The sequence below is a fragment of the Ascidia mentula genome, chromosome 9, assembly GCF_947561715.1.
Source record: "Ascidia mentula chromosome 9, kaAscMent1.1, whole genome shotgun sequence".
NCBI lineage: Eukaryota > Metazoa > Chordata > Ascidiacea > Phlebobranchia > Ascidiidae > Ascidia > Ascidia mentula.
This window is the reverse complement of record NC_138574.1, coordinates 8591288-8616509: the sequence shown is the minus strand read 5'-3', so window position 1 is coordinate 8616509 and position 25222 is coordinate 8591288. Positions and strand designations below refer to the sequence as shown.

Genomic DNA, 25222 nt, shown 5'->3' with positions numbered 1-25222 from the left:
TCCAGTGACACAGTCTTTCAATACAAGTGCACGGCAACTACATTACCTATAGTAATGATCACTGTTTGGTGATGAGTCACAACTATAATACGAATGCTTGTAGGTTGCACTGTAGGCCTATTTTGTTTTTAATACCGAATTCGAATATCGAATAGTAGATCGATTGTTGCAGTTATTTGCTTAGACGCCATGGATTTGTCGTGGTCGAACTATATTCGGTAAGCCAGGTTATAGCGGTCATTAGCCTGGATATCAAAGAACCATTATGGAAAAAAAATTGCCCAGCTTTTCCAAAGCTATTTGCTAATTAAATTTGTCATTCCCAGCAAACTGTCTGTTGTTTCCAGTGTATAACAATACAATAACAAATAAAACGGCTTTAATATTTGCACTTACGTGATTATTAGGTTTCAAGTGTACTGATTCCCTTTTTCGTATTTATATTTAAATGCCCAATTTCAGGTGCAATTTTCACTTGCATGCACGTTACCTTTAATCGATGAATACGAAAAACTTTGTCACTCTTAAAAAAATAATTTTTGCATAAAGTTAGGTTAATTACCCTTAATGTTTAGTGTACTTTACTAATATTCTGTGGTTTCACGGTGATATTTATCTTCACAACCAATGATGAAGTGGTGCAACGTGTGTGCAAAATGGGAAACCCCCTTCTGGGTATTTTGTAGTTTTTACTGGTGGAGTAATAGTTACTAAATGCACTAAGATTTTGAGAATGGGAGAAGCTGATGTGGTTAAGCAGAGTGAAAGTGCAATAAAGCAAAATCAACTTTACCCAGCTCTAAACATCGTCGAGGTTATATTTTACATTGCATCATGGCTTTCTTTGTATTTTTTGGCAGTGAAACAAGTTTATCCTCTATCCCAAGGTATATTATGTACACATTTTTACTATCTCCTAAGTTTGGATTATTTAAGATAAAGATATTTTTATTGCAGAAAATCTTCCCAAAGCAATGAAGGAGGGTTTGCTAAAAGTAGAAAAAAGTTATTTCACATCAAGGATCATTTTTGTGAGTTTAATATGACTTCAACATAATTTGTTTACTATTTACAAAATGCTTTAATTGCACATAACAAAATATGTAATGAAATGATTGTTTAGGACAAATCAGACTATGAGTGGGAATTATGGAATCATCATTTTCTACATACTGTTGTGTACGCCTTCACTGGGCATTTTATTGTCATGAGAGTGTGTGAGAGAATTAATTCCCAGGTACAGTTCTTCATGAAATTCTTGGGACACTATTTTGTATGGGCAATAAAAAGAGAAACAGGGTTAAAAATATTGATATGCAAATTAAATACCTTTTATATTTTTTGCAGTATCGTTTCCATGCATCAGCAATGTACACCATTATGTTTTGCTGCTATTTCTTTGGGCTGCAAAGTTTTATGCTACTTTGTGCTCAATCATTTTTTATTCTAACCATCACCTATTTCACTGAAAATTTGTTCCTCGTTTGGACCACCAGCGTTGGTTTGATTGTAATAATGCACACCGAAACAGCTTTCGATGTAGTGGTAAGGCACATTCTGTTTTCCTTATTATCACTTCTATATGCTTTAACAACCACAGGAAAAGTCTCTTCAAGATGGAGATTTTCTGTTTGTTCTTTTTGTTTGCGCTTGCTCAATGTGCAATTTGCGATACACTGCCTTCTGTGTTGAATATTGCTGGGACAGACAGCATTCTGTTGAAGAAAATGACAAAACATCAAAAAACAAACCAAGACCAATTCCAAATTTTTTGTCTATGTTAGAAAATCTTGTACTTTATCAGCTTTACTTTCCTCTCTTTGTTGGGGGACCAATTGTAAACTACGACAAATTTAAAAATCAGGTATATTTTTTTGTGTATAGCAGTAATAAAATTAGAGTCCACCAAGTATATGAATAAAAATAGACGTTTATGTTCTTTCAGAAAGATGCCAACCAGGTGGTGGTTTGGAATATGCAGTTTCTTTTGACTTTTTTATTTGGATTGCTGAGATACACATTCTGGCACTTTTTTCTTAACTTTATTCTTTATTACATGCACTTTTCATCTGTCCACTACAATACACAACTGTTGGAAAGAGTATCTTTATTAACATTGTGTAAGTGGTCTGTTGTTTGTAAAAAAAAATAACTTAATAAAATAAAATAATGAAAAAACTGTTTCTTGTTGTAGGTGGCCTGGCATTGTGTTCAGTTCAGTTCTTCTGCATGAAGTACATGGTTATGTATGGTTTGCCTCAAAAATATGCAATTTCTGACAATTTGGTTGTTCCTGGGGCATCTCATTGTGTTTCAGCCAAACATCGCTTTGCTGACATGTGGAAGTAAGTTAGAAGACAACTACTTTTAAAACAGGTTTAAGTATTAAAGAAATGTCACCTTATATGCTTGCAACATTAGTACATAGATACTGTTGATATGTCAATTTAATTTGTTGCAAAGGAAAAAGATTATCATCTTTATTTATTTGCCTATATTATATTGTAAGATTTTTTTGTCATTAATAAATTATTTAAAAAAATTTGACACTAAGTATGTAACGAAACAATAGTAACATAATAATTCGGTCCTGTTCCCTGGTGTGAATCATTTGCATCACATAAAAATGTCACCACTAAATTAAAACTAGATTATAACTAGTTTTACTGTTACAGGTACTTTGACAGGGGCCTGCACAAGTGGTTGGTCCGTTACATTTACATCCCATTAGGTGGATCAAATCTAAATATGGGTTTTGTAAGAAAGATGGTCAACTCTATTGTTCCCTTTGCTTTTGTGTATGTGTGGCACGGTACTACTAGAGCCTACTTTGTATGGGCAGCATTAAACTGGTTTGGTGTTTTTATTGAAAAAGTTGCTCATGATATTTATCAAAGTTCAGCAGTGCAAAAATTGGAGGTGAGTGCCGTGACCCTGTTGTTGACAAGGAATTATGTGATTTTTACTAATATTTGATATTAAACCTTACCTTTCATGTGACACTATGTTTTTAAAGAAAAAGTATGCCAATCCAGCCATGAGCAGAAGATTGTGTGGTTTGCTTTCATGTGTTCCCTTCAGTTTGCTTATTGTGTCAAATATATATTTTCTTGCTGGTGTTAAAGTCGGCAACATTTACATGAAACGAATCTACACTGAAGGTAATCTCTCAATATTTTTCATCCACACTATAGTGGTTGTTATGATTGTTTTTCACAGATATTCAGAGTTTTTTCTCAATTCATTTTGCCTTGTACTGTGGTGTGCAAACTTCTATGGAGCTGAGCAGATGGGGATTCTAATCATATTTTTGAATATTATGTTGTGCCAACTTTTTTACTTTTTGTTTTTGACCCATTATGAAGATCGTGTGCACAGGAATGTTTGACTAATGGACTGTTATTTTGATTTTTGTATGCAGAAGATTGTACCTTTCATGCCAGAAATAGCATTGTTACCTTGTTTAATAAAACAACAATGGTTTAACATTTGATGGCATGGTGTTTTGTTTATTGGTGACAGTAATTTTGAATTACGTTTTAATATACACAAAGAATACGGTGGTGCTTGGTACTAAATACATAAAAAAGTCATCTAAAATGTCCATACCCATTACCATGTTGCAATAGAAACTGGATTGCACACATTAACAAAAATAGGAGGGCTCATTGGAAGGAATTGCATTGTACAAATGTACCACTTTAAATGAAAACAGTTTGCTTTTTGCAACATAAGAACAATTGTTGAAAGAAATACAACACATGATGGAACTAGAATTGACGAGTTACAATCACCACAAAACAATTACTGCCATTGCTACATAAAAACAAAATAATTGAGTCACCACCATCACTGAAAAATAATTATGTGGCCACCAGTATAACTAAAACACCCCTTAAAACAAAAGGTCTGTGGTCTACAGATTATTAAAACATTGTTTGTTGGCAATGGTTTAATTTTTAAATGGCTATTGTTCACTTAGCGAGGCTGGTGAATTTGTCTATTCACCTGCTTGTTTTGCACTGGTTTTGCAACAGTGGGTTGAGGCTTATCATGAAATACTTGAACAGACTCTGGTGTGAAGTCTCTATCTCCATGAGTGACAGCTCCAGAAATCACAACATCCTTTAGTTGCCTGCAACGCATGTATAATTGGTGATAAAAATGTTCAGAGACCAGAGTAAATTAAATGCCAAACTTGCGTGTTGAGTGTATGTGTGTTGCAAAATGTAACTGTTGCCGTAAGAAAATGCAACAAAAAGAATTGCTAGAACAATTTATACATACGACTTTGCGTTTGGTGACTCCCAAGGTGACTCAGCCTCTTCCTTGGTAATTTTTTCTTCATGGACCCTTGCGCCCTTTATTCGCATGCCACCAGCTTTTACTGAACAAAATTAAATAACGTTTACAAGTTGTAACTTTTACATGGTTAGCCTATTTTAAAGTACAGTAGTTTACCTGCTGGAGGATGACCACCTTTTAGCTCTTCATTCTCCTTTACAGGTGATGACATTTTTGTGATTACTACAATCTACGTATCGCAAGATAACACCAAAATACTTGAAAAAATGCCATAATTACTGACAATGTTTATCTAAAACTGTAGGCTATATGATTAATCCGAATTCAAATACAGTTTATCAAAACTGTTGTACGCATCTATCATTAATCTAAATTGTGCAAATTTTGACAAATGAAGACCCTAAATTAGTATTTGTTACACCTAATGTTCTGCTGCAGACGTGGCGCAAAGCATGTCTGTCTGAATCCGACATTTTGTCACGTGACTTTACGGATGTTTTGATCTCTTGGGCATGGGCACTTGTTTTGCACAAACAACCACAATGTTTTCAGCATTACCAAATCAAAATCTGGACTACTTAGGTTTTTCAAAGTTAGATTGGAATTACCTACACGCAAACAAATCAAGATCAATTTAAACAACATTAAAATGATTTCGCATTACCAATTCTATGAATATTTCTATAAAATCCCGCGGGGTACGCGGAAAATACTACTACACCGGGTCACAAAGTTTTTTCCAAACTTGATCCACGTATAAGTCTGTGCAAAACAGAAATCTGTGCGAATTTTAATGATTAGGTGTAGACAGGAGACTATAGTTCTCCCAATATCAAGATAGGTGTGGACATAATACGATTTGTTTTCCCAAAATCCAGAATTATTAATGTTTGGTGTTTAACTCCCACGCTGTTGCCGGATTAATGAATTATTTGAAAGAAACATATCAATATAAGCTGGTAGTTTCTGTAAGCTGGAAGAGTTTGTGTATGTATGCGCTTTGCGCTTATCGGTCCAAGTCAGCATTATGTTGTAGTGTGACCTCACAGTCGTCTACTATTTTGACACATACACCCGAATAATGTCATTGTTTGTATATTCCTAATTTTGGTGGGGGTTATATTTTAATGTTGGGTCATTGTTTAAAAAGAAAGTGCAGTGACCGAAAATAAAATCTGGTCAATTTATGTTTTTGAAGGATAAGAGGGCGAGTATAAGTATGTTTCGTATTTATTCCCTTGTCTTGCCCTTTTTGCGCCACATGTGCTTTTTATGCACCGGCCAAATAAGTGTATTTACTGCTACTTTGCTGTAAAGTAGGTACTTACGAAAAAAGAATCTTCTGAAAAACAACTACAAATGTTTTGTTTATTGCATGTTTGTCCCCCTAAATAATTTATACGGATCTCTGCTTCTGAGTGTATGGCAACGATTTACAACGAATACGTCAAACTTGGCTTAATTTTTTCTCTTTTGACTGTTGGTAAAAGATTATAACTTATACTCAGTTTTTCGCAATCAAGTAGTGACGTAAAGAAGTTGTGTAAACTGTCATCCAAGTCGGAAAGTAAACGTTCGTTGAACCTGATTGGCGCTTTGTTTGGATGGTTTTTGCTTTTGCCAGCACGACCGGTTGGAAACAGTTGGTAATCCTTATCGTGTTTTTGTCGTGCCCACGCCATGTTTTTGCATATTTATTGTTCATGTGCGTATTGTGCTAAATGTTACATGGTAAAGCGATACACGCTGTTTGGATTTATATCAATCTGCTATTATGCATGGTGTGTTAAGAATATAGGTACAGTGCTAGGTGAATTTTATGTCCTCTGATGGTATACAGCTGAAAATCGCAGGTTCACTTAAAAAGTAATTGCGATCGCAACAGACAACAAAAACAAACTCTAACTGATAGGTAAAATGTGCTATGTACAGAGTTGCAGACCGAATCACTTACAAAACAAATTTTGTCTGTTTTCTGGTTGATAACTGCGCATCAGCAAGAACGCGAGAAATAAAATGGCGTACAAATAAAACCACAACCGTTGTTAATTGCCATGCCTGTGTTAAACCGCAAAATCGCAGCCTAATCACATATTTTTATTTTGTGAATTTTACTTTTGGCTTGCTAGGTTTTGACAGAATTTTAGTGCCACGCTCTAACATCAAACCAAGAAAGTGTCAGTCAGACACCAAGCCGGATGCAGGTATTGTCACCGATGGTCTTTTCTTGGACCTCAGGTCGATCTGCGTGATCTATGAGACCAAATGTTGTTTTGAACTGTGTATTTGGCAACATTGCCCTATAACCGCGGGCCACAGCATAGTTTACAAGGTCTCAACGGGCCGTACTATTTTTGCATCAGGTGTGATGATGGACTCTTGCAACGCTTCATAAGTTTTTTCTCTTAACATTCGGAAAACAAAGTTCCTATTTTCCTTTTCACTTCACTATTACCATCGGACATGAAAAACTTAAGCAATCAGATAACATCAATTACCTCGGTGTTTATATTGATCACAGATTAAAATTAGATATCATAAATATTGGAGACATTTAAAAACTTGAACTGGCCAAAGCAATGCGCGATTTCCATACCGTCAATCTACCGGCATCTTGCAAGTCCGTATTGCGTGAGGAACGACATCAGTGGACGCGATCATTTTACAAGAAATGCATCGAAAAAGAACATCCAAGGGTTAACACCACCTTCGGCTTACACATGCTTAAATATAGGCGCCCACACATATGGGAGGAATTAAACCCTTTCATTAGATTGCTCTCCCTTTCTTCGTTTAACAATAAATGTATAACCATTGTAGTCAATTATCCGTTTTCGTGTCATATATTGCGTTTCCTCGTATTTTCAATTTTAGTATTTTTTTGTGTTTTTATCTATGTTGCTGCGGACTCTCACGCCTAAGTGAACAATTTACTGCATAGATCAAGGAGCGCAGGATTCGGCCGAATCCGAATTACATCCTGGTCGTAAAAATCCCACACGTCGATAAGGAACGCGGGGAAATAATTGTTTCGGAAAATGTTTGTTGTACCCTTACAAATATGTCAAATTATTATTATTACATAGCGCCCTCTATTATATGAAAAGAAGACTAACGTAGACAAGTCGGGGACGATTTGCCTTTGTCTCTTTTCTCTCTCTCTCTCTCTCTCTCTCTCGTAGACAAGTCGGGTACGAACGACGACTCTCTCTCACGCGCGAAAAGCAACTTGTAGCACCTGGGCACACGATTTAGGGTTTGACAGGTTCACTGTTGTAATTTTGGTGCCTGATGCACAACACTATGGACGGCATCCTGGGTCAGAGGTGTCCTTGGTGTTGCAGCAAATCAGTTTGAAATTTACAATAATAAAAACTCATTTTCTTTACTGCATAGTTCAACCAACACAAATATATGTTCACTAGTTTGGGTATACGACAACACAAGCCAGATTGCGAGAGTTCTCATCTGACCGCATGCGTGAGAGAGATATCTAAAAAGGCATTTTGCCTTTTTTCTTTTTTCGTCGTACCCGACTTGTCTACGTAAATCTTCTTTTCCTACTATCAAGAAAACTGTCCAACGGGGAAGTCCCTGGGACTCTGCTTGGGATCATTTCTTGGTGGAGATTATGGTTTTGAATAGAAAACGAAGAGAAAAAAAAGCTTTGTATTACGTTTGGCGTAAATAATCAGAATAGACGCATTTTAGCAACACTTTGTGAAATAGTATTTCTAAATAATCTGAATGGAAACTGCCCTGTAATTACGCAATAAAGATGATTTCGCACAAGTTACATAGAATGGCATTTAGTTTCGAAAATAATAAAGATTTATGGATAAAGATGTATGTATTTCAGAACACCTTAAACAAAGAAAAAAGATGTTCCAAGAAGCATTGCTTATAATTTCAGCTTTTCTCACAATTTTTGTCTCAGCATTGGATATTCCCACATATCAGCATCCAACCATAAAAGAACAGCCATGTTTCGAGTGTCCACCTGGTTTTAGAATACAAGGCATAGACGTTGATGCAAAGAAGTGTCCAATAACACCAGATAACAGTCCATCTTTTCCTCAATGTGTGCTATGTCCCGATGGATACTATTCTGCAAAGTATGTATGTGAATTTTATAAACTATATACCTTTAAATTTAGGAACATAACTGACGGTTTTATATATCTTTAATACAAACAAGATATCCAATAAACTGGCTGAGAACTTCATGCTACAGACGTTTCGATTGTTTCCTACGTAATCATTTAATCGAAATGTCTGTAGCATGAAGTTCTCAACCATTGTATTGGCTATCTTGTTTGTATTAAAGATACCTTTAAATTGTTGTCCAATGTTTAAATCAAACACAAGGATTTGGTAAAAAGAACATGTTTCACCAATGAAATGATTGCTTGTAATAATACTACCAACACTCATGACTCTTAGATCTATCATGAAAATGATAAAAAATCTTTGGAAAATTTTTAACAAACTGACTATAGCAGTTGTAAAATATTGAAAAAGTTGCATTACAGGTGAAATTTTTGTTACCTTTTAATGGATGTTTTAGAAGGATGTTATTTTTTATCTGTTCTTTTTATATAAAAATGATAAATAAATTCTGTCTTTAAAACTGATAGTTCTGTGGATGAAACACTAAACTTTAACTTGGTAGAGAATAAACTGTCAAGCTGCTAATTGTAATTGGTCTAACTTGCATTATGCTACATGAGTGATTTCATATCAAATCACCAAATTTGAACCACATTTCCGACCTGACCCTTTTCAAATTCAGTGAAATTTACACAGCAGCTTTAGGATGATAAAATAACTAAAAGTTCCAAATTTTACAAAAAAGTACTTTTTGAGATATCCCACTTTGAAATTGCCATGAAATGCCACAAGATGGCGCTAGATATTTTGTTTTTTTTTGCTTATAACTTAGCCATTTCTTAATGGATTTCTACAATGTTGGGCTCATTTTGAAGGTAAAGGCAAGGCCTTACAGATCATACTTGTGACTAACAGATTTAGCTAACAAAATTTTGTTTACAACAAAGTAAACAAAATTTTATCGTTAACCTTTGACAGTTCATAACGTAAATATATCACTTTAAAAAAAAATCTTTTTGGTCAAAATGTTAACTGCATCATAATAATGCTATGACACCAAAAATTTTGATGGACAAACAAAAGCTTAAAGACTTATCAGCAAACACATAAATGGTAATTTTTTTATACACTGTCTGTACTTTAATTTCTTATTATTTACATGCAATGAAAAAGTGCTGTGTAAATATGTTATTCTCACAAGCAGAAGAATCTTTCCAACCTAACATATTTATATGAGCAGCAGGGTAGAGTATATAAGATTAATATTTTACCTGGTAACAAAAGTTATGTAAAATAAACCACATTATATGTATAAAATAAATGTATTTACCTAATAGTTTAGTTTCTTTTCTGTGCTACACATACCATAAACAAAAATAAAGATTTATGTTAATTATCACACACAGGCATTTGCGTAAAAATTATATTTAAACAGTCAAAAGTAGCTTTTGATAGTATATTTTTCATTCTTGACATATTAAAGATGGGGGACGCTGCATTACTGCAAAGAACAAAACCTGTGTGATGAGGATTGGCAATATATGAGCTATGAGGGAGATACCACACAACCTAATATAGTGAGCCATGGTTTTTGTTCTGTGTGTAATTGATATAGGGCCAAACATGCAATTATTGTGCCAAAGAAATATGAACTACACAAAGACAAACTGGTTCTTTTAAACAAAATAACTTATGTTTCATTTATAGTGTGGATGCAAGTATGGCATTAATGAAGATTTAAGTTGCAAAACATCACCAGAGGTGTTATCGTCATGCCCAGTCCAACCTACAAAAAAATGCCCTGAAGCAAAAGCCGAACCCACAACCAACTGTCCGACTTTGCTTGCTCCAACCACTGAAAAACATTTAACAGGTTTATGAAACTTGTATTGTCTGTTAGGGTTATGATATGAAACATTTTATAAGTAACTAAAACATGGACATACTGTTTTATTTTGATTTAACTTGGATAAAATAGTGGTATTATTTTGAAAGTATTTTTTTAAACAAAATATGACTTGATCAGATTTATCTTCTGAATAAAGCCAATGCTTTGTATAGTTGTGGCAATGTTCAATACATAGTAGTTAATGCAAAGTTATAACTTTACGTTTCCATACATTTTACAGCCTCTCCATGTATACAAGTAACTTCTACTCAACAGTCAGCATGTCAGGATAATACAATAATGGCTGTGGGCATTACCATTTGTGTTTTTGTGCTCTTGGACATAATAGGGGCATTATGTTATTATTGTTTATGTGTAAAAAAAGGATGCAAAGGTTAGTAAATAGCATGCAGATGAGTAAAAAAATACTCCAATAGTAAAATAATATGTAATGTGGATTTTGGATGATGTACTTGTGTACAGTTGATCATGACAAAAAGTAGTGCCGGTGTTGTTTTTCTGAGGATGAATTTTGAAAGTCATTAATAGATCCTGTATGATAAGGAACTTAGGAACCTTATTTCAAATGTGGTAGTAATGACTATTGTCTACATAAGAAGTATTTAGACATTCTATGGCATTGTGGTTTCTGAGAAATTCACTGGGAAAGTCCTTCAATTTGTAATATGCGTTGTCCTATTACAGACTTGTTTACCTATTTCAATTTATTTGCAGATAAACTAAAATATTCATCACATTCAAATACAACAGAAAGTAAAGCATTCATAGGTATGTTCAAATTTTATTGTGTGCATTCTTACAATTTTGTTGAAGATGACTTATAATAATTGCATGATAATATAAAATGGTTACATTTATAAAAATTGCAACCTGTTTTAGGTCCAAAGAAAACACCAAATAAGGATCTCCTTTCTGAAGGTAAATACAAAATAAAATCCATGTATTTTTATATAGTGAAGCAACAAGCCTCTGGATACGTCAGCAGATTTTATTTTGAAAAATTGATTTCGCTTATGTAGGCTACCATAAGCATTGTCATTTTCTGCAAATATTATAGTAATAATGAAAGCATTAAAATGCATGCAAAACACTGCTGCAACTGGAAGTCTTTTCTTTACGCTATCTCCTCAAAGCTCAAACTGTGAACTACAGTGTGGTAGTAAATGTAGTATGTGATAGCAAAGATAAGGAAAAAAACACACGCTCACATGTAAATGTAAAATCTTGAAGCAGAAACGAGTGAACCAGAAGCAATAAATGCAACGAAAACTGAAAGTAATTGGTGAAAGCTAAAATCGAAATGCAACAAAAATCATTTATTTGTCGGTAGAATCATTTTCTAAATGTTTATGGAGGCTTGTGTAGATATGTATATTCACTAGACACAAATACATTTTTTATGAATATCAGCATGATGCAGTACAAGACTGAATTTTTCTTAGCAGTAAATTGTTGAAGTACAATGAATGATTCAAGCATTCCATTCTGTAGTAATCATAACATTGGTTTATTGTTAAACATTGTTTTCATGCAGCAATCCGCTATATCGAAAAGAGTGTGACTGATTCTCTCACATTTATGCGTGATGGATTATTGTTTGAACCACCAGATTATCATTCTTGCACAGGTATGTTTTTTATCAAAAGAAAAATTTGTAAAGACTAAACTTGTCTAAATTGTGATTGCAGTGGTGCAAAACATAAGGGAAACAAATTTAAATGCATTGCATTTGTGGAAATCAAGACAAGCAAGCCCTACTGTCCTGGATTTGGTTGAAGCTCTTGAAAGATGCAGTATGAATGAAATTGCAAATTATGTCCGAATCAATTACATGCCAAATGACAGACGACCAACAACAAATAGACAAGAATCAGGTTGGAGGGTGGCAATGCCCCCAGAGGAACCTCTTTTTGAGGTTTGCTTATCTTGATCCACTTGTGATGATGTCACATTGCGACAGAATTTTTTGAGCTGATAAAGATGCATTTTCACATATGGAGAGTGGCTTTTGATTCACTTCCTGGTGTTTTGTCCGTCTTAGTTTGTTCAGCACTTTTTACCTCGACAATACTTTGTGAATAAAGCTTCAAAACAATCAATATATCCCATGTAACTGCTAGAAATTCATTTTTCCTTACAATCATTCTCAATGTAAAATACCATTGTAGTTGCAATTGAAACAACAAAGGAATTGTGACATGGGTCATATTGTTTGTTTTGAAGATTTATAAAACCAGGAGTTCCTAACTTTGTAAATACTTGTACATCACCAATGCTGTATTTTTGATTTTTTCTTTTTTTATGCAAACCCTAGTTTTTGTATGTTGTTATATGAGATATGGTGTCTATTTAAATTTCAGGCATATTTTTGTCTCAAAAGATGGTGCTAAACTTCTGTAATTTTATTTTAAAAAAAATACCGTTGTGAGTGTATTACTTTTATCTTTGTCATATGTTTGTCTGATGCAGCTTAAGTAACACTATTACATGTGCTGCTGTCCTCCTGTTTGTCTTCGGAACGTTTAAGAACTGTCGATGTGGATCAAAGGAAACGTTCTGAGAACTGAGTCGGGGTTTGCGTTTCGGTGAGTTTTGCTTTGCCAAGCACGGCCGAACATGTCGCAACCCATCACCTCCCAGTGCGACTGACTGCGATCCTACTACAGACGGTGATTCTCCGTGAGGAAATCGCCTTTACATGGGCGCCTGACTCACAACCTTTATGGTTTTATCGGTGCCCTTACCATTATATTTCTTTGCATGTTGTTTATCTGCGTAGTTTTTTTTACGCAAAATAAACATGATTTGATTTGAAGTGCCCCGTTTGTATTGTGTTTTTTTCTGTGGTTCAAATGCAATGTGTTGTTTGTGATGCCAAGTTTGTTAGTTTCATATTGTACAAAGTTTTTTGTCACCAAGTACAAATCACGTTAAAGTTAAATTGCAAATATCCAAATTGGTGACTTTATTCGGGTGCTGGTTGCCGAGTTTAATTTTTCACAAACGAAAAGAGCAGTAAAACCTTGTCTCTACAGCGAACTCAAACTCAACATTTTACTGGTCGGAAGTTTGTGTGGAATTTCCCCGCACAATGGCGAGCAAGAGATGTTTGAACTGGCGACTTGTGTGACTCTTGATTTTCGATTCCAGTGTTTTGCTGTAGCGGTTTTCGAATTCACGTTTGATATCGGCGAGGTCGATCTGCGAACAGCAATCCAGTAAAAAAATATGCATACTTAATATAGGATGTTGTTTAGGTACAACACGCTTAACATTAACTAAAGATTCAAGACCTAAATAGATTCTACCAAACACGTAGGTTTGTTTAAAGAGGGTGTAGAAATATTTTTGAAAGTACTTTTGCTTGTGTTCGAGCGTTACAAAATTCGAAAGCCGTAATTTGCCAGAATTCGCACATAAAAGTTGGCTTACTTAAATGCAAGTTTTCCAAGCAGTGACATGCTACATATAACATAGTTTTCTTTGGAAAAAAGGGTATGGAATATACTTATTTGGAACCAAAAAAGGAATTCATCAAATACACGTAGCCAAAAAAACTTACAAACGAACATTGATTTATTCGTGGTGTTCCGCTGTCCCCCTGTATAAGTTTTAGAGGTAGGTCTACATGTTATAACTGTTTGCGGCAATGTTGTTTTTACACATCCGTTCTACAACGCAAAATTAGTTGAGGAAACAGCAATAAGCCACAATTGGCGAATTTAAGCGGGTTTCCAGGGGAACCTACAGTTTCTACTTTTTGCGAAGAACTTTGACGAAATACTCACGAATGTTTTATTTAGCTACACCAACACCGACCAAGCAACTGAAGCAAGGACCAAACCACTTATTAAAACGCCCTTCTACTTACTTGATTCACAGCAAGTAGGCCAAAAGGTATTTTCTATTAACTCACTTCGGCTCTGCTGACAATTATTCGAATGAGAGTTTCGTCATTGGTGGATATCCCGTCAAGGCTTTTCCACAATCTTTCAGCCAGAAAGCCAGGTACAGATTGCGCACATTTGTAAGCGCACTTAAGTGCCCACGTGGTGTCGCCATGAAACTCCGTTTCCATGAGGGTCGTTATTGGTTCCCCACTTATCTATTAAATTTCATTGTATTTGAAAATTATATATAGGCGTGTTTATCATATAAATACCGTTAACAAGTATTGAATTTAACTGTTCAAAATGCTATACCTTTTACAAATAATAAACAACGTTTTATTTGGTTATTACAGCAATGTATAAGACTGGTCGTTTCAAAATGTCAATAGATTTAACCTTTTCATATTCGTCAAAAGTGGCTTTCATCTGTTTGAAACTCTCGCAGCAGCACAAGCCAATCAGGTCGTATCGAGGTGTCTCAGTACCTCGATACTGTGTGAAGGTCACGTGGATTTCATTGGCAACTTCCTGAGCTTTCGTTTGGTCAACAACTCTGATAGTTCTCCGTCTGGCCTGTAAGCAAACGTCAAACACGTTTTAATGCATTGTCATTTTGCACTGCAACATAACCCAGATTAGTACATCTGTGGTTTTGGTTATAGACATTAAAATATCATTGTTCCTAAATACGAACAAGACAATGATTGTTGCTTCTCTTTAATTTGTAAGTCTTAAACCATCTGCCGTGGATTTGGACATGCATACAATTCATTAGTGCCGATTGATTCTTTATCTACTGCTGTGCTGTAGATCAAGGTTAATGAAATCAGTGTTTGAAAGGTCGCTAAATCAATATGCTTTGCAAACGAAATTATGTATCAAAATCGATTTCGATTGGACGCAAGGTATTCCATCTATTCCCTCGACCCCCTAACACCTTCCAATCCCTGGACCTGCGTTACAGCACTTTAAACTCATAAAAGATAGTTTTATTGTTTCGGATTTGAATTATTGATGTTGTCGCCGAGGAAAGTTAAAAGAGCGTGACATTAGTTGTGAGTGCATTATAAGACGTCGATCATGAGTTCCACGTTGAGTATGTTACCAACACCTTTGAAACAAGCCCTCATAATAAACACATGCTTTGTGGCTTTGGAGATACACGTAAAAAGTTTCGTTTCGTAAGTAGTAAGTTTCAGTTTAAAATTCAGGTGCGTTAGACCTGATAGGAGTATTCCATGGCCAATAAATTTTCTTTGATCCTCGCAAAATAATGCGAGACACCAGAGAAATATTGTTTTAAATACTTTGAAGTAATAAAATACTTTTATTCAAACACCGAATGTAATTAAATTTTAATTATTTTCTCCACTGCGTGGAACCGTGTTTTGCAGATTGATTTTATCAGACACTATGATGCAAAATAGTCCTAAATCGTAAATCAAAAACACCAAAAGATGTGTTTGTGTCACTGGTATGCCTTGAGCGTGTCTGAAATATCGATTGGACAACCTCGACATCGACGTCGTTAAAACGTTGGTGTCCGTCTGCTTGTTTCTCACGATACAACACCAAGAAGGCAAACAGAACGTAAATATTGACTCTTGTCACCCAGCTAAGTAGATTTACACTGACTGGGGTTACTACGGTGTAAATGTTGCGTACCCAGAATTCAAATTTCGTCATGATTGTATTTTGAAAGTATTTATATTACATGTATTTAGATGTCGTGTGTGGTTATGCTTAGGAATGAAAATATTTATATCACGATAATAACCTAACCAGCAACACTTCTTTTGCGTGATACAAATAAAATCTTCAATGTCAATTTCAAAATGTTAGATTGCAAAATGTCTCGGTTCGGAAAAACGTATTATTTTATAGCATTGTAATCGCATAAGACAAAACGTGTATATCCTGTTTGAAAATGGGTTTGCATGACAATGGAAATACTTGTAGTCATGGTTACGGTTACGATCTAGTTGAAAACTAACAAACCGAAGAATGTATTTAATAAATGAAATGGTCTACAAAATGTCAAACTGTCTAAATTACTATTTTTACCTGTAAACCTGTGCTTTACAAGCAGCATGAAGTACGTTAAACTTACACGGCAGAGCGGATAAACAAGTTTTCGAAAGTCACCGCTCGTGTCATCAGCCACGTCGTCTTCCAATGATATTCGATATTTTCGCAAATACTCTTGACGGATCTGCTTTAGCTCCTCCGCCGTTCTCGTCAGCAATATCTCGACCAGACTCTGAAATGATGGAAGACTGCAGTTAATCTTATTGCTACCCATGCGGTTTTGATTTCTACGTACGCAGTTAGCATTGATTCCGGTCGCAACACAAAACCACGTTAAATCGAGTTTGTCAAATCAAAGTGGCTTAAACGAAAAAAGGGTTTTGAAAAGCTCGCAAACATGTTTACAGGCTACATACTTCAAACAAACAAAAGGCTGCATAGTATTTTGTGTCTCTCACCATGCCTGTACGTAATATGTAATATGTCAGTTTAATGTCTAGTGGTACGGATGCTGTACAAGTAGATATTTTACCTTACCAGTTTGTGAATGCGGGTACCACATTTTTCGGTGGTCCTCCGTAACCGTCAAACCGTGAAAGTCAATGGTATACGTGACAAAGGCAAAGGTAAACATAGAGCAAAAATGTTCATCCAGAGATCTTCAGTTTATTCAAAGACTGCACACACGTTAAAACAAAGACAACATTTTGTCATATAAGTTGCATTCTAAAGTAAAGTAAAAAGGGAAATCTGCCTGAAGGATGAAGGGTACAGTATATTACAGTACGTTCGCCTTTGCCACGCACCACTGACTTTCATGGTTCCGCGGTTCCGTGAAGGGACTACCGGAAAATGTGGGAACCGAACCTCTGCTTGTTAAGGATCCGTGACAAGCTCGCATGCGAGGTTTGCGTTTTAATTGCACGCGAAAGGTCCATTACATGGTTTGCCGCTGGGAAAAGCGCCTTTCCAATCGCCTGCTTACAGTTATAATCCTGCGTTTGAGACGCACTTGTTGGTACTTAAAAAGTGATAAGATATTTAAGTGGTTTGCACGAAAATATAAAAAGTATTAAAACGATGAGGCGTCATGTTGAGTATCTTCGTCGCATCAATTTAATGTAGAGAAATGGAAATTAGGTACGACGATATAAGATTGCTATCTCACTATTTCCTGAAAGGTTTAAAAACGCCTGACAAGGGTAAACCAATAATACCTTTTCATCGGTTCCTATTCCTTTTACAGAAGCCTTTAGGCAAGTGGCATCAAACTCGGCAGGTGACATAAACAGGGACTGCAAGAGTTGCTTGAAGTCGAACGACAGACGTATTCTCAGCTCCGATTTGAATTCTTTCACAAGATCCTACACAATATGACCACCAAAATATTTTACCGGCAATTTACGAAACTGTAACGCTGTAACGCAATGGCTTAAACCAACCATGAGATTGTAAACAAACAATAACTTTCTTTGTTTCCACCAACACAATTCCACGTTGTGTGGTATAAGCAGACACAACATAACGGATAATGCGGTTTACGTAAAACCTAAAATTATACTTAAATCATGTACCTTGTGAAATAAATCATGTACCTTGTGAAATAAATCACGTACCTTGTGAAATAAATCATGTACCTTGTGAAATAAATCACGTACCTTGTGAAATAAATCACGTACCTTGTGAAAATATTTGAAAAAGTCGTGCTTGATATCTTGGCGTTGACGATTGCAGCATGATGAGACGATATCGATAATCGTTTGCTCGTCAGTACCTGCATGTAATTCAGTTTGATGCTTGTTAATTGCGTGATGCCGTTCGTTTCCTCGATACAAAATAAGTTGCGCAATATGGCAGACACCACTGCAGTATGTAACCTAACTTTTCCGAAATATTGTTAGAAAATAAATCTATTTGTAATTTTGTAATATTTAATGTTTTGGTTCCTTATTACGGTTTCTTGTATTCATTGTAAACCTGCTTCTCGGTCAAGAGTGGAATAGTTTACAAAACATTCATACCGATTCCGTCGACCGCTTTCCACAGTCGCTTTGCTTGATCAGCTGAATCCAAATTTTCCGCCTCAACAATTGTCGCACCACGCAAAGTCATTTTCTACTAACGATACCAGCAATGCACCACTATTTACCTGCAAAGAATGGACAAAATCGTTAATGCCACCTCGACGTATGTAAAACAATTATAGTAATTTAAAAACATGTAGCTTTGCCTTTTGGTATATACGTATTATAGGTAACTTTACAGTCAAAACCAAACCAGAATCCCCCTCAGTTTCCTAAAACGTGTAAATCAACAAGCCCAAATGTTAACGAAAGATTTGCAGCTGGCTCTGCAGTGAACAAGCGTACAGAAATAATCGTTTGGATGCTTTTTAACCAACGAAGATTTGCAAAAATGTTGGCTCTCTGACTAACAATAGTTTCCACTTCGATAAGAACCAACCAAATTTGAAATAACAATGTCATACTAAAGCCAGGCTTGATCCCTGACTCTGATCGATTTGGAACGCTCTTTCAATTCCAGGGAAATAAGCTGTTAATCTGTTGGACCTGTTCTGAATGGGACGACAAGACAAAACCCACTTGTTGGTAATGTTGATGTCATTTACAACCAACCTTCGTGAAAATGAACAACACAGAGAACATATAATGCAATTTTCGTTGCTGTTAGCGTTGTATGCCATTTTAATTAAAGTTGTTTCGTATCGAAGTACATGCTGATTTATAGCGATCAGGCAATTTCTTGTTACATTATAAATATTTAATAACGTGCTTTCAAGCCTCGAAATCGCATTTTCGATCCTCTATTCGCCCCAAACAAACCACTAACGAGATAACGAAGAAAAACACGAAGTAACCACAAACTATTGGTGGAACAAGCTTGGTTTGGCGTGATACGTCGAATACAGTTCTTATCTGATCTTGTCCTAAACAAACATTAAACAGGCCTTTAACAAAGTTCAGGACAAAACACTGGCAGATAGCTAAAGGTAGATGATGCATACTTAGATAGGTGTAGTTGGTTTTCATACATCTTTGGTTTGGGTGATCGATTTGACAGCTGATATCAACAAGAAAGGGCATGCTCTGAGCTGCAATTCCGATTTGGCACATAGCCAGGGTAGCTTGATTGGTACTAGATTGTGCTTAAATTTGCGAGCAGTGTCTTAAAAAATATACATGTGCTTATTTCTAACAAACATGCTTATTGTGGAGTTGCGTGCTTAGTTTGTCGTTTAGTTGTGCCTTTTCTTTATTAAAATAGGATTATTAGTGATATTGCGTTTTTAGTCAACAAAAGTAAACGCAATACCTGAGCTGGAATCTAAAATCTCCGAGGACAAAACACATATGTTGGTTTCCTGTGATTTCTACATATACATATTCAAACGTCCCTTCCGCATTTTATACTTCAACGAAAAAGATTAATCTATACCTGGTATTCAAAGTTGACCTAACCTGCTAACAGGACAAAAATAAAACGACCAAAGCACAAAAACAAATCGTGTACGCTAAGCCAACATCTCAAACCACAAATGCCGCAGCGCACTACGTCGTTGTGGAGCGTATTTATTTTTACGCCAACATTTTCCTTTTTTCTCTGATGTGATGCGATGGTACCAAAGCCTTGTGCTTGAAAGGTCTCCGAGTGGCTTTTAGTGCAACACCTGTCTCGAAAAAGGATCGGAGAAAATGAATCGCACAAAAAATGCTGGTTGAACGCCGCATATGTCTTGTTAAACAGATAAAACCACAATATCAAAAAGGCGTGTTTTGTAAAAATTGTGTGATATTTTACTATTGGTTTTCGGCACTATGTAAGTAATTCAAAAATTGGACACCATAATAATATATCGCATTTGAAGATATTCATTTGTACGCCTGCGTATCGCGCATATTGACACACCACATATGTTAAAAATCAATTGGAAAACTATAATTACACGAGAAAAGGGGACATATCAAAGAATCAGCCACTGCGGTGATGTTTGCGTGTTACCGACATTTCTAAAACACGCAACATCTGTTCGGTGCAAATGTTTTTCAAATGTGACTAAAATTAGAACACATTATGTTTTATGGAGTTTCAACTTTTCGGTTCACGTTAACTTTATTTAAGTTTGCAACATTTAATTTACTCAACACCACATTTTATGTTTGTTCAATATATATTCAAGCTTAACTTGAGAAATTGTGCAACATTTTACGGAAAACTTTCAAATATACAATCGCCCCAAGCCCGAAATAAGGACGACATACCAGGCCCGTAACAGCTAACGTGAGATGCGCTGCAAAAAAATCAATTTACCTCCTACATTAGGTCTGCCGTGAGACGTTCCTAGGTGTAGCGTAATACAACTGTAACCGAAGCGAACTTTTCACACGTTGCAAGTTTCACTGTTATATTTGGAAAACCCGCTAATCTTAAATTTAACCATTTTAAGCCACCAACTTCGCATTATTGTTTTATTGCACAAAAATTTAGAGTTGCCACACTTTATACAGAGGGCTGCGTAATTATGAAAAATGTGAGCGTTGACTTAAGTCAAAAAAGAATGCGGTGGACGTATCTAGACCATTTTGCGAACTCTTTGCGCGGACTGCGGTTCGAAACCCATATCGAAAAGCTCTCTTGCGCCACCAATTAACCGCTCTAAAGAGGAACTGGAACGGAATTACGCTGACATAGCTTGCTCAAACAAACGCACGTTCACAAACATTCATCACAACTAAACGCACTTGTTTTATACATATTGCCCCTTCACAAACAAAACACGATATGCAAGAAAACAAAACTTGAAATAACAGTTTGCCAAACACAAAAAAATGTTACCAACTAACATCCAGTTTAAAACTTAAAGGCTTTTAATTGCAGTGAGAAAATTTGCCAAAGAAATGGGTAACCATGTTTCACTGCATAACAGCAACAACTTTTCTAAACATATGTAATAAAATGACAAAAATACATATAGTTTATAGCATATTAAGTGGAAGTTTGTGGAGGTGCTGTGTAATTGATGTGAAGCTCTGGTTTGACATCAAACACCAAATCCAGAATTCTGTCGATGACCTTTTGCTTGTTGGCATTTGCCTCTTGGGCAAGCTGCAGGATCACTCTTTCCTGATGATGGTCCATTTGTAATTTGACATCATCCCTTGATCCTAGGATCTACACATCATAAAATGTTTACCAACAATACCACAGTGGTTACTATAGCCAATTATATCTGTGTGGCATTGCAATCTAAAATGAAAATCATTCGTACATATCCAGTAAGCTCAATGCATTTCACAGGTTCTGTTATTTGGAATGTTACTTTGTTTCAATGTGCTAGTTAGAGGAGTTAAGCAACTGTAAGTCAACTGGGAATCACACCGAATAATAATACACATAAGGAAATATTCTTTGTTTTAAATGACCTATACCCTATAAAAAACATGCGGTCAATGGTTTGCAGGTTGTCTGGATGCCTATTTTACGAAAACTTGTTTGTTTTGTTTATAAAGCATTTTTTCTCTCAGAAGTATATGCTATCACAAGTGATTAAATTACTGTTGTAGCAAATAACTAAAAAATCTATAGGTCATAATAAATGGTAAATGCAGAAATATAATAAATTGAACTATCCAAGCAATACATTTGATTCTCTGTCTTTGTATCCTTGTTCAATCTGTGCCCTGTAAGCATCAATTTCAAGTTTTGCTTCCTCTTTTGCAGTCTTCAGACGCTTTGCTTTGGCTGCAAAATATAGAAAAAGTATATGTTCTTAAATTTGTTGTGCGCAAATTGGCAAGAACAAGTACAGAAAATTAGAAAAAGCAGGCCTGATTAAAAAAAATAACATGCACAGAGGAGCAATCTTATCGGCAATCATTGTCAAAGCAATAATCTAATGCAAAAATGTTAGTTTGTAAGCACAAAATCTGCACAATCAAAGCAGGTAATTCAACCTTTAATTTTGTGGCCTGTGTTGTTATAGCCCATTTTTTGCGTTCGTGCGTTCCAGCAAAATCTAATGTGCACAATGATATGGAATAACTTGAAAAATGAAAGCCAAAGCTAAAATGCTGTTATTCATTAGTAAACGTTTCGAACACTAACTGCGTTCATCATCAGTACTACAATGAGTGCATGCAAGAAAATCGTCGGGGTAATAAAGGACTGAGCAGGTAGAAGGGAAACAGCAGCAGCAACAACGCGCAACAAGCCAGAGGCATGATATTTTGCACCCAGATATGGAATAAGTATATTATCTTACAAACAAAATTAATTTAATGCTAAATAATTTTAGTAAAGCAGCGAAGTTTAAAATGGTATATATTGGTAGTCTATACTATACCTTTTCTTGCTTCTCCGACCTTCTCGGAAGCCTTCTTTTCCGCCACTAACAATTGTTGTATTCCGGGAGTTTGACTTGCCATTTCAATGGGAATCTGTACCGTTGCAAGCAATTTACAAAACTTCTTATCGCGTTTCTGTAACTTTGACACAGTACATTACAAACCAAGTCACGGGTCAAGTCACGTGATTAAACATTTTTGTCGCTATCTTATGCGGATAACACAGAAGACGAAAAAAGTCTACTTATTCTTTGACACTTTTAAGATGTAAGCGGATTTATCAGAAGAATCTATTAATTTAGATACCTGACAAAGGTGTTAAAATAAAGGTGCTGTTTTGTTTATTATAACTTTGTTACCTCTTTTTAAACAGAACTTTGGGTTACGTAAAAGTACTGTTGTTTAGGTCATTTGATACAAAAACGATGGTAACCGCTAAATTATTTTGTAATTAGTATAAACAATGCAATACCCTTTAATTAATTCATTTTGCCTGAAAAATTGTGTAAGATATTTCTTTTATAAATACATCATTATGACAGAGGGATGTCGAACAGAACAAGGGTCGCTAAGTTTGGCACTCGAGGTGAATAATATAGATCTATAGGTATTCATGTTTCAATACCATTGGAATGAACAAACCTCCAGGACCTGGATCATGTTTACTGGCTTCGCAGACCAGGCATACAGCCTAGCTGCATGGACCAGATACTTTTTTCTGACAAGTCGGAGCGAGATTTGAAAAGTTAAACTCCCGGCGAGTTTGAAGTTACGACCCTGGGCTAACCAACCCATCGCTCTACCGCCTGAGCGACACAGATCAGTGAGGACCTATGCAGTGGGGCAATGCTGCCAACCAAATACATAGGGCCTATTTCCCGTATTATAGCCTACAAGTGTTTTTGTCGATATAGTCTTTCACACAAGTTAACGATGTTGGTAAAAATTAAACTAATTTAATTTCCCTACTGTATCATATTGACAATTTACAAATAAAGTCATTTTTGAAAGTTTGGAAAACGTCTACGTATGCCTAACCGGTGAATAAAATTGTTAAGCCCGCGGTATGCTTGCACTATACACATACCGTTTTGCGCATTTTGTTACTATTTGTTTGTTGCAGTGAAACTTGTAATTCCATATCAGGGAGCAGAAATCTGTTCGACTCACAGGCCGGAAATAATTAAAAATTTTACAGGCGACCAATGGTCTTTTCGAGTTAAAAGTGAAAAAAGGGTATTTATAGGGATATGCCAAAACAGAAAAGAATCGGATTCGCCGAAATTCGACCGAATCTGGAGCGCATCCGAATATTTAATCACGTCATAAATTTCCATACTGGTGGCAATAAATCACACGTCTATAGTGCTACTATTGCTGTCAGGCATATGATAGAAATTGCTGTTCTGGCACTTTACCCAGCAGACACACGACGTCATACCGACGTCGAATCGAAGTCGAAATGCGGTCACGACGTCGATTCGACCAATTTTGATTTTCGGTCCCCGCCTTTCCAAAATAACTACTTCATTCAGACGTCCAATATTAGTACATCTCAGACCAAAATTTAGGGTCCATGTTTTTACGTCTTTTAGACATACATATTTGGTAGAAATACTGACCAAAGTAACATGTCCAATTTTCGGGCATTATTGTACGTCGTATGGCGGTCTAAATAGCAACAATTTTCCGTCGGTCAGAGAGTTTCATAATTTCGACGTCCAACGACGTAGATTTACTCGTCGAATATCGACGTTCGCATTTAGTCACTTGCAGTACGTCCAAAAACAGTCTCAATTTGGTATATTTTTTAGTCAGTCATTTAAGAACTATTTATCGACGTACATAGACGTTGAAGTCCTAACTGATTATGGACGTCAATATTTGTTCATCTTCTGTATGTCGCGAAACAGTCCATTTTTGGTACATTTTCCGTCGGCCAAGTTAAAACTAGCTATCGACGTCCAAAGACGTAGAAACCTTAATTGATTATCGACATTAATTTTGTTCATTTCCAGTTTCAACATTAAGTCATGTATTGATTTTTCAAACAACATTTTCTGACTTACAGCATGTTTAAAAAGGCTAGTGGCGCACAGTGTTTATTTTTGCGAATTTAATAAATTTATCAAAACGCAGTCGCCGGCCCTTGTTACCGCTGTTACCCACTTTGTTATCGACGCAGTCATGATGAAAATCGTTAGATGCGTGATGTGGTATTCGCCATTTCCCACCGACTTGTCTCAAGTTTGAATTTATTTTTGGCGTGCCGCCGACTTCTTCCACCCGCGCACAAAATCGTTGACGTAAAATATTTCCCGCGCAAATCGCATGGAATGCGGAAAAGGGAGAGACGAGAGACAAAAACTTGGCAAGACGCATGTGAGTTTGAATTCACGTTTCTCGTTACTGTTATTCTTGTAGTTGAAGTTTCCTGCGCTTTCTGTACACTTAAACGTGGCGTATTGGAGGCGATATAGAAGATTAAATAAAGCTGTCGATGCTATGTTTGCACCATCGTCAAGTGATAGTGATTGTTTGCCAGAAAAAGATACGTCTTATGAACGTGTTCGCGCTGTGGAATTACAGGAAAATAAACATGATGATGGCAGTCAAGC

At 35.9% G+C, this 25222-nt stretch overlaps 5 protein-coding genes across 5 annotated transcripts; 2 read left to right on the top strand and 3 right to left on the bottom strand.

Moving 5' to 3' along the window:
• Window positions 1-710: 710 nt before the first annotated feature.
• Window positions 711-3441, top strand: LOC145913260 (protein-cysteine N-palmitoyltransferase HHAT-like). Its single transcript, XM_083000856.1, has 10 exons — window positions 711-887; window positions 958-1031; window positions 1124-1237; window positions 1348-1545; window positions 1601-1864; window positions 1946-2120; window positions 2195-2345; window positions 2676-2919; window positions 3017-3161; window positions 3220-3441. Exons 1-10 carry the CDS (start codon window positions 734-736, stop codon window positions 3300-3302), a joined length of 1602 nt encoding a protein of 533 aa, XP_082856982.1. The 5' UTR covers window positions 711-733; the 3' UTR covers window positions 3303-3441.
• A 60-nt stretch (window positions 3442-3501) lies between these two features.
• On the bottom strand, window positions 3502-4692 carry LOC145913261 (death-associated protein 1 homolog). The gene is made up of 3 exons (XM_083000857.1): window positions 4462-4692; window positions 4288-4387; window positions 3502-4135 (listed from the first exon to the last, which is right to left on the bottom strand). Exons 1-3 carry the CDS (start codon window positions 4514-4516, stop codon window positions 3979-3981), a joined length of 312 nt encoding a protein of 103 aa, XP_082856983.1. The 5' UTR covers window positions 4517-4692; the 3' UTR covers window positions 3502-3978.
• Window positions 4693-7903: 3211 nt separating this feature from the next.
• On the top strand, window positions 7904-13139 carry LOC145913153 (uncharacterized). The gene is made up of 8 exons (XM_083000710.1): window positions 7904-8420; window positions 9899-9992; window positions 10123-10288; window positions 10545-10697; window positions 11039-11092; window positions 11204-11242; window positions 11859-11951; window positions 12013-13139. Exons 1-8 carry the CDS (start codon window positions 8140-8142, stop codon window positions 12252-12254), a joined length of 1122 nt encoding a protein of 373 aa, XP_082856836.1. The 5' UTR covers window positions 7904-8139; the 3' UTR covers window positions 12255-13139.
• Window positions 12738-19710, bottom strand: LOC145913154 (annexin A13-like). The gene is made up of 8 exons (XM_083000711.1): window positions 19576-19710; window positions 18264-18391; window positions 17922-18016; window positions 17460-17606; window positions 16325-16474; window positions 14611-14787; window positions 14241-14429; window positions 12738-13525 (listed from the first exon to the last, which is right to left on the bottom strand). The coding sequence occupies exons 2-8, from the start codon at window positions 18352-18354 to the stop codon at window positions 13379-13381; spliced, it is 996 nt and encodes a 331-aa protein (XP_082856837.1). The 5' UTR covers window positions 18355-18391; window positions 19576-19710; the 3' UTR covers window positions 12738-13378.
• A 1268-nt stretch (window positions 19711-20978) lies between these two features.
• Window positions 20979-22773, bottom strand: LOC145913982 (V-type proton ATPase subunit G-like). The gene is made up of 3 exons (XM_083001752.1): window positions 22604-22773; window positions 21902-22002; window positions 20979-21432 (listed from the first exon to the last, which is right to left on the bottom strand). The coding sequence occupies exons 1-3, from the start codon at window positions 22683-22685 to the stop codon at window positions 21247-21249; spliced, it is 369 nt and encodes a 122-aa protein (XP_082857878.1). The 5' UTR covers window positions 22686-22773; the 3' UTR covers window positions 20979-21246.
• Window positions 22774-25222: the final 2449 nt, after the last annotated feature.